The 17,443-nt window shown below is 39.0% G+C and overlaps 1 protein-coding gene across 2 annotated transcripts in view; it reads left to right on the top strand.

The window, feature by feature from the left end:
* The window catches only part of fstl5 (follistatin-like 5), a 198,655-nt gene that overhangs the window by 141,681 nt on the left and 39,531 nt on the right, over positions 1-17,443 (top strand). For both annotated transcript variants that reach the window (XM_026182987.2, XM_026182971.2), the window contains 2 exons: positions 15,763-15,924; positions 16,575-16,709. In XM_026182987.2, the coding sequence (XP_026038772.2) occupies positions 15,763-15,924; positions 16,575-16,709 (297 nt within the window). The remainder of the gene's footprint in view (positions 1-15,762; positions 15,925-16,574; positions 16,710-17,443) is intronic.

Here is a 17,443-nt window from a genome sequence, read left to right as displayed (position 1 = left end):
ATCTCAAAACTTTTTGCTCCGTAATTAATGGCAGGATAACATAAGGCAGATGTTTTTCATACCGCATGAGTGCATTATCCCAAAAGTAAAACATAGTCTTAAGATGTAGTCACACTAATACCAATTGATAGGAAAAAACTGTGGCAGACTGAAAGAGCTAGCTTTTTATCTTATTGTTTAGCAGCCTGAGCGATTTCTCTAAAAGTTGGTTTGCACTATATGCTCAGGACTAAAAAGCAAACAGCAACTACCTGGTGGCGGCATTGAACAGCTAAAGATTCAGACACTTCCCAGAGGAGAAGTCAGTCCAGCAAACAGTGCTGGAATTAATATTTAACTATTGATCAGAATTACAATTCTAAGACATTCTTACTTCTTACTTCTTGGTGTAATGCCTAACATGAGTAAATAAGCAACTGTTTGCAAACAAGTCTGCCTTATCCAGTAATGAGTTCATTAGATGTCTGTTGCATTTATAGCTTCTTCCTGCAGCCACGAGTGGCCATGCAAATCAGTTATTGTGTATTTGTAATTTCTTTTGTCATTTCACTCAAATAAAAGTCCAAAAGACTGAATGCTAAAATCCAGTTTATACTCTAATGAGATCTCTATCTGCCTCTGCTAGACTTATAAGTCTGTTCTCAAAAATAAATCTTTGAAACAGGTGTGTTCCTCATACAAGGCTTTTCTTGGCTCACAATGGGCCTTTGGGGGTGACTGTACACCTAAGCACAACTGGTTCAAGTATATTTAAGGCAAAGAGTCTATGTTTCCTGTCTTTCAATGTTTATGTATTTTTCTGCCACTTTTGGTCATTTCATACAGAAAAAAAGTGTTTGGGCTCGAGTAAATTAACCCCCACTTAAAGCGAAATAAAAGCCATATTTCATATTCAGGGAAACCCTGTAGTGATGATAGTATTGGCTTTTTGATGGTGCTAAACTAAAGTCATGTTTTTTAAATATTGTGTCAACAAGAAAAGTAGTACATAAAATTTAAGGAAAAGTTGACACATTTTTATTCCTTCAAGGAATTCTCATGATTTTGATAAGCATGCTAATGTTTCAAATAAGTGGCCTTCATCATAAATTAAAGAAAATGAAGGTCATGTCATTTATGTACTAAATGTTGGCAGGTGTCACGTAGTATCCTGATAGAAAAATTATTATTATGTAATAGAATAGAAGTGTAGCTTTTTGAATGTGAAAATTAGCAATTGATTGTGAAGAAAAATCCGCATCAGCTGATTAGTCTCCCGAGTGGCAGAGAATGCAAAACCAGACTACTTCTATGTTAACTGAGTACAATCCACCCAGGATGGTGCATATTGTATGCAAAGTCAGAGCAGCTGCATATTGCTGCAGGTGCAAATAAAAGAAAGTGCTGATTGGTTCACAGAAGGCAGGCAACCCCCCCCCCCCCCCCCCCCCCCAAAAAAAAAAACAAAAAACAAAAAAACAACTGGACCAGAGTGATGACGGAATTAATTTTGGCAGTGTGGGAAAGTGGAAGTTGAGTAAAGAACAGACTAGAAGCCCCAGTACCCAGGATTCCACACAAATGAGTAAAGACAGAGCAGCCTTCTTGAATCGTGACAATGATAAAATGAAGCGAGGTGGTATAATTCTAATGACAGTTACTGATGGTCAAGGCTCTGTTATGTACGCTCTGTTGCTATGTTTTTAACCCTCTCGGGCTCAAATTAAACTTTTTGTTGCTAATGCACAACCAAGTCCTGCAGTGGTACTTCTGAGTAAAAAAAACTCATAAAATATGTATGTGGGGTAATCAGGTTGTTAGTTTTTAACTGTTGCAAATCGGCAACGCCTGCCTCGAGAGGGTTAAACTTGTTCAGAGAAAGCATTTTACAATAAAATCATTGTTCAGTCCAGCAGGTGTCATTATGTAGAGTCCTGAGCTCCACTACATATCTCTCTGCAGCGTTACTCTTGATAGATTGCCCCACCTCGGTGGAGGATTTACATGTTCAGGTCCAGTGGAATGGCTGTAGGGCCATGCTTGGCTAACTGATCGTTTCATTCTCACAGATTTATTTTTTATTATTTTGTGCACTGCCACCCTTTTCAGAGTATTCTCCTTTTATTTGTGCACTAGTCAATGTGACCTCACTTTCATTTAGAAATAGTACCAGTTCAGTATATTATCTACTTTTTACTAATTGGTTTGGGATAGTCAGTACAGGGAATAACAGTGCAAAGACTGACACGGGAGCAGTAAAGAGAGGACAAAGGTGAAGAGGGCAAGTTTGTGTGAATGAGACACTTTTCTTCCATACTGCTCCTAATGAGCTGAATGTATTAAAAAAAAAATCACAATGTGTCAGTGTGGAAAGCTCAAGATCTTCATTACTTTTGACAGACACTCGGCTCATTATCATTCTTCTAAAAGATTACTTTGAGGTTAATTGCAAAGAAACACAGGCCCTAATAAACCCAGTATTGTGTATATGGAAAATGGGGACCCTCGTGAGGCTGGTGACTTTTGGTTGTAATTAATACTCTAACTTCCACATGACCTTTTTACTGAAGACTATGAGTTTCACATGCTTAGTCTGGGTGAAGCCTCAGAGGACCTGCTATCATCCTGCCATGGCTACTGAGCTTTTCTAAAACTCAATTAAAAAACAGCTGAAATAGGGTAATCCTGGAGAAGTGGATTCAGAATGCTGTCCATCACTCTTGGGGCCGCAAGAGAATGGCAAGATATACATTTAGAGTTTTATTCTGAGCAACTAATGAAATTTAGACTGGACGCACATTTAGGGGAACTTTTTGATTTCCCAGTGAAGACGTCTGAGAGCAGAGAGGTTTCTATATTGTAAGCTGAGTGCAAAGTGTGGAAGATCATTAAGAAGTTTTGGTTTTGATCCCTTTTTACCCACACAAACTGACTCATCAAAATGTCCCTCATGGATTTTATACAAGCATCTCATCTATTGTCTGCATGCTTTTATTGACAGCTAGCTGCCTCCTATTGTTCACCCCATCTTAATGAAGATACTGCAATGCTATCTTCAGTGTACACTATTATCCTCGAGGTGTTTATTTTGTCGTGATTATTTGTTGTTGGAACTCTGTTGCAGGCCCTTTTTTTTTGTCTTCCTTTCTTTCTGTTTTGCGGTGACCCCACTTTACCCACATGAATCAATAGAGCTGAATCTCATTTATACTGTGGCTGCAAAGTTTGCCCACTCTCCCAGGCACTTAAGCAGAAAACAAATTGTTGTTTGGGGTAAATTAATGAAAGTCTTGGTTGAATCGTCAAATACACCAACCAATTTTCCTCCTGGAAAAATACATTTTGTTTCCCTCTCTACAAAGCTGCTTTCATTCTGGAAAAAAAATAATTTCAAAACCTATGTAGTGTTAAATGTGAAAGGTAGTATCTTTTGTCAAAAGTTGGCATGTGCATTTTGTGTATGAATGGTTTTTACTTTTATCCAAGAATGAATTGATGATACCATCTAACATTGTTGTTTATGTGCCCTGTGACCCCTGGAAGTCATGTTGTTGGGGGTTAAGAGCTCGTGGTAGGGTGTATGGTACGAAAGGGAGGGCGCACTAATGGGGATTCAGAGACCTGCTGAACCTAACATATACCCATGGGGTCTTGTTATGAACCCTGAGTTTAGCTATAGGTGGTAGGTGTGGTGTGAATCTTGGTGCGCTAATCCCTTGCTCCAAAATAGCCCCTCGGGGCCTGAAAGAAGTCATATTTCTGAGAAATAGAGCTAGAGGTGGAGCTTACCTATGTAGAAGCTCAGGAAGCATAAACCTTGACTGAAACTGGACTGTCTGTTTTTCCGCTGTTGCTCTTTCGATGTGTGAATACTTACAAGCCCCTAGCTGAATGCTGCTGTGTTGGAGTTTTTCCTAGAGAACCAGTGGGTTGCCCACACACTGCTGGATTTTGATGAGAGAAAAGGGTCTGAGTGTTGCTGTGCGTAGGTGCTGAAGAGCAGTTCAGAAAGAGTGTACAGACGTGTAGATTTGGAGTGTCTGGTTGGGTGTTTTAGGGGGGGTTTACTTGTAGAAGTTATGGTTCTGCCAAATGGATACAAGTTGTTAGGTTTTGTATTGTTGATTGTCATTTATGCTTAGAAATATCTACTTATATATGCTTAGAGTTTTATAATTAGTTTTATGGGAAGAGGTTGTACCTTGTCTTATTGTTTTATGGTAGGATAAACGTATCTATATCTGTTTTAGGCTAAGTGCCTTTTGTTTAGATGAACTGCTGGACTTCCAGACCAGCGGGTTTAGGGAAGTCATTTATGGGGTCACACTCTGGACCCCCCCCCAACACACACACACACACACACACACACACACACACACACACACACACACACACACACACAGGCAAGGTACTCTTTGTTTGTATGTAGACGTCGTATGTTAATGAACCTATGCATATTCATGTAACCTCAATAAAAGGACAGTGTTACAGGGGAGCGGACGAGAGCGACTGGGGTCAAGCGAAGGAACGGTGTTTGTCCGGTTCTCTCCCGTGCACGAGAAACATGAAGAACTTTGCCTACTTCGTGTCTTGCTTGCTGTGTAATTATATTGTCTTCAACGTTCCAGCAAATAGGTTCAAGCTACAAACCTAATAGTTAAAATAAGAAAGTAACATTTTCAAAAACATCCCAGCTTGGTGGTGCTTCCTCCGGGCGTGCAAATCACATGTCTCTCTGCAGAGTGGTTTAAGTTCTTCAGGGCGTCATAAATGTCCCTTCCAGTTGTTTCCATCATTGTCCATAGGACCAGAGAATGTAGAAAAAGCATTCAAACATACCAGTTGGTTTTGTTGTTTGGGTCTCAGTTATCTCCAAAGCTGCAGACCTCTTCGGCACTCTAGTTTTATGGCCTCTACCAACCCCCATCACCTCACTTCAGGCCTTCGTCCTGCGAGGGGGATACTTATGACTCCTCCATTGTCCATGCTCTGCAGAAAAACCCCTCTGTGGAAAGGGTGCTGGGTCCAGTTATCTTACTGCTGTTATGATCCCAGCAGTCTTCAGAGTGTCATCGTATGCACAGTATAGTGACACAGCATTAGGTGATGTTCATAGGAAACTGCTGTCATCACAAGTAACCAGATGCACAAAATATCAGAGAGAGAGTGTAGTTAGGAAAAATGAGCTATTTCGTGTATACACGTGTTGTGTGAGTCTTTTGTCTTTCCTGCAATAATTTGGCCAAGAACTATACATGTTGGACATTTAGTCATAGTTCTTAAATCTATATAATTACACGGATGTTTTTATTGTGGACATTAAACACATAAACCATAGACCTTTAATCAAAAAGGAAATAGCTACTGTAATATAACAAATTGATATGTGGACATCTTTTTAAAGGCGTAAGACTGTTATGGTGCATTCAATAACTTTGAGCCATATACAGTTTAAATATGCTTGTTTCTTAGCTGACACTGGATGTATGGATGTTGCCATACCTCAAACTTTTAGTGAACTTAGTGAGACAGCATATGAGAGCTGTACAGAAAAAATGCACACGCTGAACAAGTTAAGTTATAAACTTACACATTTAGTTATCTGTGACATTTCTGAACACTAAATCTATGATAATGATGGCTGGAACAAGCTGGTCCAAGGCTGTTTAAAATTTCCCACGAGCCTAATTTTAAGTATCTTGGGCTGAGACATGACTGTTCAGTGCTTCTTTTAAGTATTTTTTGTTTCAAAATAAAAGCTTCTGGTACAAATTACAGAAATAAAATAGCAAAACAGGTGTCATTCATATCAGCTATTTGCATTTTACTAGAACTGAATTTATAATCAATGAACTATTACAACTATTATAACTCTAGTTGTATCTTTCCACAGAAAAAAAGACAACCCAAAACATCTGTTCTTTTTTAGTTTCTTTGTTTTTGCTTTCTATTGTTATGTTCAGCAGGTGCCCTGTGGACCAAATTCCCCTCATTTAAATTGTATTATTTAAATTCCTTGTTGTAAATAATGAATCAGATAGAAAACACACAATGAATGAGAAAAAAGTAGCCCAGCCCCTGTGCACACGTACACTCATTACTGTTTTTGAGACAGAAAAGAAAAAGCATATAAACACAGCATCGTGGTATTCCTTAGAGATCCATTATACTTAATTTCCATTCCAGATCTTTTTTTTAATAACACTCCTAGCAGTCTTACTTTTGTTTTACCCTTGGAAAGGACTTTTTCAATCGCTTTGTGATTTTTCACATAGTGCACTGGATACAGGCTCTGGACCAAACTGTTTTCTGAGCATGATTACTTCCACATATCGATGGGAGGCATGCAGGTGAAAGGGTAATCACAACCGAGAGAGAAAGCTTTCATCGTGGTGTGCATATTTGTCCTGGTGTGTGGCTGTGGATGTGTGTGGACAGTATTTCAAGGTGGCGTATGAGTCGGTGTCATAGGGAGATGTACAGAGGCTCATGTGTGCTATTAAGAGTGTGTGTGTCTGTGTGTATTTAATAGCATGAGCCACAAGTTCAATTTGACTGAAGTTCTGTACCAAGACTGCCAGGCTTAGTTGGAAATCTCCCAGTCGTGTGATGGTGAAGTGGTCTCCTGCCATGGTGTTTGTGTGCTCCACGCTTGTTTGTGTATGTGTGTCTCTGCACGCCTGCTCATCTTCTGCAGCGCCATGGCCGACGGGAGCCTTGCTGAGTGATTGACGACTGGCTGGGGAGCTTTATGATGGAGCTGTCAGCCCTGCTGTGTCGCATTCTCCTGGCAGTGGCTCTCCTGACACTCTCAGAAACACATCAGAATGCAACTTTTCTCACATCTTGTCTGAATTGAGTTTTGAGTGGAAAAATCCCCCTGCTTGCCTCGCTCTTTTCGTTTTCACGAATGTCTGGGCAAAGAAAATGGTGATTTGCACGCAGGAATCAAGTACGTGCATATGCATTGATGGACTGTGTGAGAGAGGGATTTTCGAAAGGATGAGTGTACACTTTCTGTTGTTTTGGGGACTCTGGTGAAAGAGCTGGATTTACTGTGAGAGAAGGCAGGCTTTGTCAAAAGTCTTTAAGTTACATTTTGTGTCATTAAATATCACTCTATCAGAGTAGCTATACTGTCAAAGCATATTGTCAGGCTTTCAGCTGACATAATCATTGGCAACAAACAAAGGTGTCAGAAAGTAACAGCTAACAAACAGGAAGTTGTGTCTTCAGAAACACCCAGTGCTCTCAACATCAAATAAATTGTGTTAATTTCATTTAAAACTACATTTAAAACAAAATACAACTCTGATATTCTCTTTCTTTTTTTAAAGAAAGAGAGAAAATCACTCTACACGCATAATTTAAACAAAAAAGAGACATTTTAACCATTACTAGTATATAGCAAATGTATAGTGAGACTTTCTTAAGCAGAAATTTTGTTTACGCTCCACAAGAATGATTCTGAGTCCTACTGAATAAATTTCTTCATCTTGTCCTCCAGATTGAAATGATGGCGGTCAACAAATATTAATTGTTGCACTAGAGAAGATATTGATACTGTAACACTGTTTTAACTATTCATTTAAATAATAAGTACAATAGACGTAACATTGTCACCATAACGATCTTTTGCATCGGCAGCATTTATTTTTCTGTTCCGTACAAATCCTTGGAAGCTCAGCATTTCCAGTGCACAGCTCACTGCACTCTTGGCACTCTGAGTTGAAAAGTGTGATTTTTAGGAACATGGCCATACTCAAGACGTGAATGTTTTGTAACCAGAAAAGAATAAACACTCAAGTGTGTAGAAGTGCTCTAAAAAAATGGGTCCGATGCAAAATCCAATGTGTGTGGACACAGAGCCTAATTGATGGAATTGAGCAATCAGATGGCACACCTGGTATCATTGCCTGTTGCTTTGTAAGCACATCCAATTATTCCTGACGACAATTTTAAAGCCAAAAGCTCGAAGCAACATATGCTCTCATGCCTCTACTCTTTTTATCAGGGGAACTCCTCTTTTCAGGTATCTTTGGTGTTTTGCTGGAATGGTAACACTTGGAGAAAACTGGGTACAACATGCAAAAATAGTCCCCTGGGCACTTATTAAACTGTAAAGGAATGCGCTGTAATACTTTACTTTAAATGATTATATTAGTTTAAAAGTTTCACCCATTAAACTCATACAAACCCACACACACATACACACATGCACAAACACACTTTGTAGTTAATTGCTATTCGTAGCAAACAGTGCTTCTCCTAAACTAACAATTATCCCAATTCTCCCGATAATATTAGCTACATTTGTTTTGAACTTAATTACATACATTAAGTATGACTTTCAGTTATTGCAGTGCCACAATTCAACATTTCAATTTGCTCTTATCCAACACCGCACAAAGCTTTCCCTCTTTTTTCTATAGATGTGCACGGTTGGCTCACCACATTTTAATTAATTCATTCTACCTCAGGTGGGAATTAAATAACTTGGTGGACTTATCGAACGCTACCAGTGACCGTAGGGCAGGATGGGCTTTCTCCCCCACATTCGTACAGTCACATGGGGAATTCACTGACATGAGCTTTTTCTCAAATAATAGGCCTTTAACTAAGCAGTGACCTTTATTGGGCTCTGTGGGCAGCCACTGGGAATTATGGCAACATTGATAGAACTTGGCACCTCCTACGCAGGTTTTAGCCCCGCACACCTGCTTTTTAGCTCAGAGTAACAACTGTAGGCTGTAAATGATAGACAGCAGTCAGATTTTTGCAGTCTTGATGCATAAGCTGTATATTTGAAAGTGTAATTTGCAAGAGGAAATGCACTGCTCTGCTATTTGAATAGCTTTTCTGGTCTAAAGAAGAGGTGAGAGCTGATATCCCCCATTGCTAAATATGACTTATGACAGGTAGAAATCCCATTTTTATTAATACTTATTCATACTGACATATCCTCAGAAACTTTGGTATTAGAAATCTGACACAACGCTGCAAAGTCACAGTATGCAGTGTTTTCAAATGTTATTTAAGTACTGCACTACAGCACGTGTAATTTTATTGCAAACATCCTTTAGAAGCTGTTTGGAATTTGAAACCATTGCCACAAAGTCAAGGTTTCCACGACCAAGAATAAACACTAAATCTCTTTTTAAACGATGACTTTTCGAAAAGACAAAACCTAAACATCTGCAGCCCAGATGCAGTTGATCCAGCTCAGGATTTGGGAATTTTTAGATATAGCACAATGAAACATTTTGCATCATATGTTCACAAATGCATATTGGAATAATATAAGGAAAACTGGAAGACAGTGTATCAACGTTCTCAAGTAAAATATCCCAAAATAATTTGGATACAAATCTTAACAATTCATGCATGGGGGGAATTTTCAGCCTTACGTAACCTCAACCTGCTCTTACATAGTTAATTATGTATTTATGTTGTGCTGAGCACCTTCATGAATAAAAAAGTTGGAAAAACTAGGCTAGGTTACAAAGATTTTGGCAGGCAGTGATTCCTTCCCATCGCAGATGTTTAGTTGAACTAGGTCCATGAAACCAACAGAGGACCCACTCACATGGAACTGCTGGTCTGCCTGCACAAGCCACTGTATACCCATTCACAGCACTGATTAGTCCCACTCTTACTTACTGTGTAATAGCACCTGTACATGCTGAAAGTATGCTTTGACTGTAACCTACTGGACTCCAGTAGTGTTGTTACCAGCTATGATTAGATCGTAGTTCAGAGACCTCCAGCTGAAAGTGCCAACCAGTTCCACCTTCTGAAATCACACAAGCAATTTACTCAAAAATTGGATGAGATGTGAGCGCAATCTCATCCTATCCACTTTCCATCAGTCTCAATAGTATCAGAAGATATTTCTATATACTGTATTGGCCTTAGCAAAAGACCACCCTGATCACAACCTGGCTGCCACTTTTCAACACCTGTTTCAGACTGAGAGTGAAGACTAAAAAAATGTGATCACATCATATTTGGTATCTTTGAAATCACATTAAAATAGCAAAAACGAGTTTTGCTAGTATTTTTTAATGCAAATTTATTTATAATCCTATTTTAATTCTTAAAGATGATGATAATGATAAAGGAATAATAGTTGTAAAGTTGAAAAAAAAGTGGAGTTAAAGCTTTATTGTATCAAAAAAGAGATAAAACATATGACACACTTTGATGACTCAAAACTTAAAACCTAAAATAAGACAAAGAGCGACTGTGTCTGATCTCCTCAGACAGCTCGTTCCTGAGTTGGAGCGCCTGGCCTCTAAAGGCTCAAAGCCTCCACCTTTGAATTTCAAAAAATATCTCTGCTGGACATCTCAGGGTGTATTAAGGCTTATAAAGGTATTGTTATGCTGTAAATCTAATAAATGTCTGTCTATCAGAGACTATAAAATTAAACTATATGGAGATTGTAAATTACATCTTTATTGGTTTGAGTAGTCTTATAGCAGCTTTATTGACCTGTTTAAGCATATATATTTTATACCAGCTGAGACAGAAATAATGATAGTATTGGTTAATTTTCCAAAAGCATAAATTACAGTATTAACGTGTGGATTTGTTTATTAAACCATCACTAAACCTTTGTGATCAGCTGATGGAGCTACATTACTGTATTTTTTTTCCTTTTTCCTTCACAGTCTTTAGCACTACTTTCAGCTATCAGTAAAATACCACTAAGTGCCTAATGTAATTTTCTTCAAGTCCCCAATTTTTGCAAATGTAATTAACAAGAAACATCCTGTTGGGTCTGGGCCAGTAGAGAGCATCATCAAGCAAGCAGCATTTAGAATACATTTGCATTTGTACTTCTATGATGTACTTTAAAGAGCTTACGCTTGAAACTAAGTGATATTATTGCACTATGAGTAAAAGAAATTGAGCGTTAATGCCTTCAAATCAGAGGTGTGGGATCCACTTCCCCAAACCTGGCATGAGTGGGAGTCTGTGAAACCTCAGTCGTTTTCAAATTTATGCTGGTAGACCTTGTGATTCACAGGCATTTACACATTTTATTCTTCACCCCTCTCTTACTTTTCATTTTTGTTGCCAGGGTTTGGACTTGTGCCTTTCATGGCTCCAGAGGTCTCAACACACTTTATCCTTTCATTTTAGACCCTTGCATTTCTCTGCAGTAGTCGCAGATGGGAGGATGAGAATGGTATCTATCTATCATTGCTTTTTCCTCGAGAACCTACCAATGCTGGAGGCAAAGGCTTTAACTGACATGGCTCCAGACCACCATGGCCTAGTCTTAATGTCTACTTGGGATTCTGTAGGTGACAAGTCCTCCACTTATAAAAAGCACTCTGTGTCATAGTAAGCTGCTTTTCTATCTAGTCGTCCATCTTTCTGTGACCTCGGGATGTCACAGAGCAACTCCTGCCTCAGACATCCATACCTGCCCCCTTCCACAGCCCTGTTAGCTGTTATTTTCTTAGGTTTTTAAAAGCCTTGATGATCCTTTTTTTCTTCTTTTAATTCCAACACACTAATTAACACAGCTTTGTCAGACTGCCTGAGAGGTTTTTAATGATGGGATACTCAGGGGAACCTGGCTGATCCATGCTTGCGCTATACAGCTGTTGATTAATGGGTTGTTGTTGTGGGCCAGGAACATGCCATTTTTGTCACGACCCTCTTTCTTTAACACCTCCACACAAAAAATACATCCCGCCACTCAGTCTAATATGCACCAGTAGAAAAATCTATAAAGAAATTTAACATCTTATAATTTAACTACAATGAATTCAGGTTAACAGTCAGAAACACAGCAAGAGCACTGTGAGGAAATACAGTGGCTTCATTTGCATTTTCCAATACTAAAATCCATTCTATTTATTCAAATCATCATTTCATACTTCACAGTGATTAAATTTACACTCGCAATGACAATGATATGACAATGACATTAGCACTGTACATAAAGAAACCTGGTTAATTAGATCCTTCTCGTGTGCTTGATGTATTAGCTATGCAATGCATTCCCCCTTCATATGATTATTTTAAAATTATTTATTAATTTATCAAAAGAATTTTAATAAATGCCACCTGAAGTATTATAACTCAGAAAGATAAAGGTTGCAAGCTTCTGAAACCTAATATGATGCCAGACATGACTTGGTATTTCAAAATGTCAATTATAATCTCACTGCAGGTGTGTTTGTACACACTTTACAAAGTATTACAAAGCTGGACTCTTAAATTCTACATTGATGCTAGATGGGATTATAAATATACATTTGAACTCAAAAGTACAGTTTTTAAATTTAATGTTGCTGAAACAACAAAGGGATAAAATAATAAATCTATCTGATCGAGAAATCACTCATCTTTGGAAAAGAGAGTTTATTACAGAGAAATGTCTCTTTCCAAAATAAAAGCTATACTATACGCTTCTTCTGGGCTATATTCTCAGCAGCATATTAAACATCGGGGGTTGGGGGCCGCTGGTCTAAATGACTCGGGTAAAGTTTGTAGCATGTGTGCTTGTTGTTTTTGTCTGCTTGTCTTTGCACTAGGATGATGTCGGAGTAAATATGCAGTCATATTCGTTGTGTTCCCACTAGTGCTGTCAGCGTTAACCTGAAATGACGTTAACGCCACAACACGGCAAATCTCCGTTAACGAGCTACCGCGGATCGCCCCGTGCATGGGGCTGGACGGCGTCAACACGTTAACGAGCAAACTGCGCTAACGCAATAGTTCCCACCATGTAATTGAGCATTGCATCCGACATACTGTTTTACTTTTGTCCATGACGCGCTTACCTTCAGGATCATACTTCACATGAAGACCAAAATAGTTCCAAAGGCCAGATCTGAATGAGGGTGGGGGAGGTTCAATTTGCCATGTTGCAACGAGCTTAGCTTCTGTCTTGCTAGCTTGCACTGCGCTCAGTGGATCTGCGCTCGACAGTGCAGCCTAGGCGGAGTAGTCGAACGCAGATCCACTGAACTCTCAACACAGACAGCATCGTCAGAAGAAAAGTTGATAAAATAAATTAAAAATTTTGTATTGTTCGATACATATGCGTACTGAACCGAAAGCACTGTATCGAAAGGTTCAATATCGATACAAGTATCGTTGCACCCCTAATAAATATATATATATATATATATATAAAAACAAACTCTCTGCTGTTTGGATTGCTTGTTGGATATCTCGTTCTTGCTCCTTGCCAGGTGCATCACATGCACATGTTGCAGGTGTAGCTCCACATTGAGATGATGGTTTGTGTCACAGTTAAGCTTGTTTTCCTGCACTTCTGGACATTACCGTAGAGCTTGCCATTGACTGTTTGATTGTGGGGTACATAGTTACGTTGAACAGCCCTGTGAACATTGAAAACAAATAACAACCATGTTCATGGTCACGCTTTCTGCAGCTGACTCGTCTCCACGGACGATTTTAAAAATGGGGTCAGTTTCATACAAAATCTGATGTTCAAGTTCAAGGTTCTTTATTTGTCACATGCATAGTTATACAAGTATAACACACAGTGAAATGTAGCCTGACACGCTCCTCGACATGTGCAAAAATTGGGGGGGGGGGGGTGTAGAGGAAGAACATTATATATATATATATATATATATACACTGGGTGAATGTGCAGTAGTAGCAGCAAGCAGGTGAATTCTGTACATTAATATGAATAGACATCTGACTATTTTACATGTTTGTGCTTTGTTCAAGTTTTGAGGTTCATGGTAAAACTGCACATGGTCAGAACAGGACTTTCAGGGTGCAATTGGAATGTAGCAGGAGTTATAGGAACAGTTTATGGCTGCAAAAAGAGATAAGATAAGATAAGATAACTCTTTATTGTCATTGCACAGTCATACATAGTATAGTAGTACAATGATATTGGAAAACTGTCCTACGTCGGTCAGATAAACCAGAGCACTGACCAAATATGAATCACATATGATTGTTATGCTTTTTAGAGGTGTAGTAGTGAGACTCCAATCGTAACGTGCTAATTGACATAAAAGTCACATAAAATGTGATATTTAAAAAATGATTTTTATGGTTGGTGTATTCAGGATGATTGATATAAGGACACAGGTGTAGATTTGAGCTTCCTTTTTAAACAGCTTGTATTTACCGAGTAAAAAAGTTGTTTCACCAAACAAGGCACTCACAGAGTGATTTACAGTAAGCATATGGCACAAAAACAGATAAGCAAGGAGGATTGTAAAACGTATGCTCTTCACCCCACCCCAACTCTTTCTCTCTCTCACACACACAAACACACACACACACACACAAAAGAAAGAAACAGATCTTTTGGGGGATTGTGTGCGCATCTGTGAGGATATTAAGCCTGAGTAATAAACTTTATTCAAATGATTGTACAAAATAATTGTCTCCCAGAGTTCTATGCAATCAGCATTGTAACTGCTAAGAGGCATTGGCATAAGTGGTGTGTCTGTGTGGCTGTGATTGGTAAGGTAACCTGAGTGCCATAAGAACCTTTGTGGCCCACTGTGGACAGTGTGTTGGCAGTTGGGTTGACGGGAGCTCCAAAGCCCGGGAGTGCTGTGGTTACCAGATGGCCATGGCAGTAATCTTCAGTCCTTTCACTCACCTGGCTGAGTAAAGACTTCCTCTAACCCAGTGCCCACAGGAAATGGTCTCTACAGCACGTCTGCCTTCTCTGCTTCTGCCAAGAGTCTTGCTTCCATCCTCCGCTCACATCTCTGAAGTCTGTTTCAGAAAAGAGAGGGGAAAAAAGGAGGTGCTGATTTGGGCCACAGAGGCTCAAAAAGGATCGCTCAAAACAAGATGGCAAGATGGAGAGATTTGATGTCTCTACTTTAACTGCTGCCAGGTTGTCATCCTTATATGTGACAGGCTGTTGTGGAATGAATCATGCTGTATTTTTATGGATGCTCTGTAAACAGTTCATTGTCACTGTCCAAGTTTGAGTCACCATTCCAGTGAAAGAGTCTCCTCAGACATACTGCTATGCCTCTGAAAGGATTTATCATTGTTATGCTATTCAGAGAAGTCTTCCGTCTATAAAGGATTATTCAAATTCATTCTTCTGATATTTTCCATGTTTTGTGGAGCAGGGCTCTAACAAGTTGGCCCCCGGGTGTAGAGCAAAATTTGTGACATAATTCTCAGCCAATGCATAAATGCATATTATTAATATATTTGTGTGTTTTATAGATTTATGTTAATTTATGGTTCTTGGAAGTACAATATGTCGGAGAGATATTTTTGTTTGTCTTTGCTTCAGGGTAGGGTAAACAAGTGAAACGGCAGCATGACAGTAGCACTGTGTGCAGAAATGTGCCAAGTCAGCTTTTGGAACAGTTTGCAGAAGAGAGCGACATTTAGCTTTTACCTTTTTTTATTTATTTTTTTTTATTTCTGTACACATTTTGTTTTCTCTTCTTTTATCCCCTCATCTCCTTCCTGACAGGAGGTTACAGAAAATCAATAGCTACCAAGTGAACAGAGGTTCCCTCCCTTATTTATCTATCTGATTTGTTTGGCTTTGTGGAGCACATTAACCTTATCTAAAGGCATTCGGTAATGCTGCAAATGCACTCAATCCTATTGATAGTTTATGCTAATTCTGAGCCATAAGTTCAGAACTTGTTGTCTTCTTGAAAACGTCTTGTTCAATAAGGTTATTCAGCTCCTCAACTGATTCTAATGTAAACAGCAGTAAGGGATGCAGAAGCATTAATTCATTTCTGTATGCTGTCTGTCTCTTTTCTCTTACACCATCTTTCAGTTCCTCCTGTCATCCGAGTTTATCCAGAGAGCCAAGCCAGGGAGCCGGGTGTCACTGCCAGCCTCCGCTGCCATGCAGAGGGCATCCCCAGCCCCCAGCTGTCCTGGCTCAAGAATGGCATGGACATCACAACCAAGCTGTCCAAACAGCTCACTCTGCAAGGTAAACAGGAGTAATGAGTTTACTGAAAGTGCACCTGTGTATTTACTTTTTCTGTAATTGTTTTTACCACCACTCTCACACTTTTTATGCTAATATCTGACCATGGTTGCCATCACTTCATGTATCAAAGAGGACTGGGTGACATAGATGATCACATGTTTTTCTGATATTCTCACACATTTGTCCTGTTAGTTCAGTGGCTGCTTGGTTGGTTCTTGTGACTAATTTTACTGTAAAGCTGTTTGTTTGAACCGGAGGCATTGTTAGATTGATGTCACCAAAAGATTCACAACGTCAAAGTCTTTTGTCCAAATTCTATATCGAACGCTCAGAAGTAAAGTTATCAAGTGTCACTTGATTCTCAGAATAAATAGTGAAGATTGCTTTGCCCCTCAAGTTGCTTTCAAAAACTACAGAGCGGAAAACTGTCCCAGATCTCACAGAAACACAGCATGTGCCACATTCTAACTTTGAACTCCCACCTTTTTGAAATCTCCCCGAAACAAACCTTTCACCCTTCTTCCAAACACATAACTGTTATATAATGGTAGCAGAGGATGGTAACATTGAAGTCACCTTTTATCTCTTTCCTGAAGTAAAATTGTCTTTTTTATTTTTGTCTTTCCCTCCTGTTCTGTTGTCCCTCGCAGCTAATGGAAGCGAGGTTCACATCAGCAACGTACACTTTGAGGACACCGGCGCCTATACCTGCATCGCCAAAAATGAGGCCGGCGTGGACGAGGACATCTCTTCGCTCTTTGTTGAGGACTCTGCGCGCAAAACTTGTATGTATAAGTCATGATGTCAGTGTCTGCTTTTTTCTTTTTCTTTTTTATTCAGGGGGAAAATGGAGCCATGCAAATGGAGCCCTTAATAATTTATCCTGTCAGCTCTTAATAGTTTATATCCTGTGATGCTGCGATGAAGGAAGAGGAGTAATGGTGATACTATCTTTACTCTCTGTCTCTTGGCTTGAAAGCAGGGAGAGTTGTTCTTTTACCCTTTCATCCACTATCATGCCATTTTTGTTCCTCATATTGCATCTGCGTCTGCCTTGATACACTAGGGTTCAAACCAATCATAATTTCTATTAGTGCTGACAAGAATAATTTAATTAACTGATTAATTATTAGTTCCAGAAGTGACAAACATGCCTTTTCTACTTGCACTTTTTTCTGAAGAGATAAATTTCACCTCAGGTGTAGTCATTTTTCATCATTTTGAGACATTTGCATAATAAATAGTTGATTAATCTTAGAAGAAATGGTAGATTAATCGGTTATGAAAGTAATAAGTGCAGCTGTAATGTATTTATGAATAAATTAGTTGCTGTTTATTCTATAATCACAAGCATAAGGGAAAATCTTAAAATAAATCTTTGTTCTATAAAACACTACGTAAACCAAATACATTACATTTGCAATTATGTAAATGTAAAACATAATTTTTGATCCTGAAATTTGATGAGGGGAAAACATCTAAAACCATTATCCACATCACCAGGTTTTTTGTTTTAATA

The sequence above is a fragment of the Astatotilapia calliptera genome, chromosome 2 (assembly GCF_964374335.1).
Source record: "Astatotilapia calliptera chromosome 2, fAstCal68.1, whole genome shotgun sequence".
NCBI classification, from domain to species: Eukaryota; Metazoa; Chordata; class Actinopteri; order Cichliformes; family Cichlidae; genus Astatotilapia; species Astatotilapia calliptera.
Note: the sequence above shows the minus strand (reverse complement) of the source record. Positions and strands in the feature narration are given on the sequence as shown.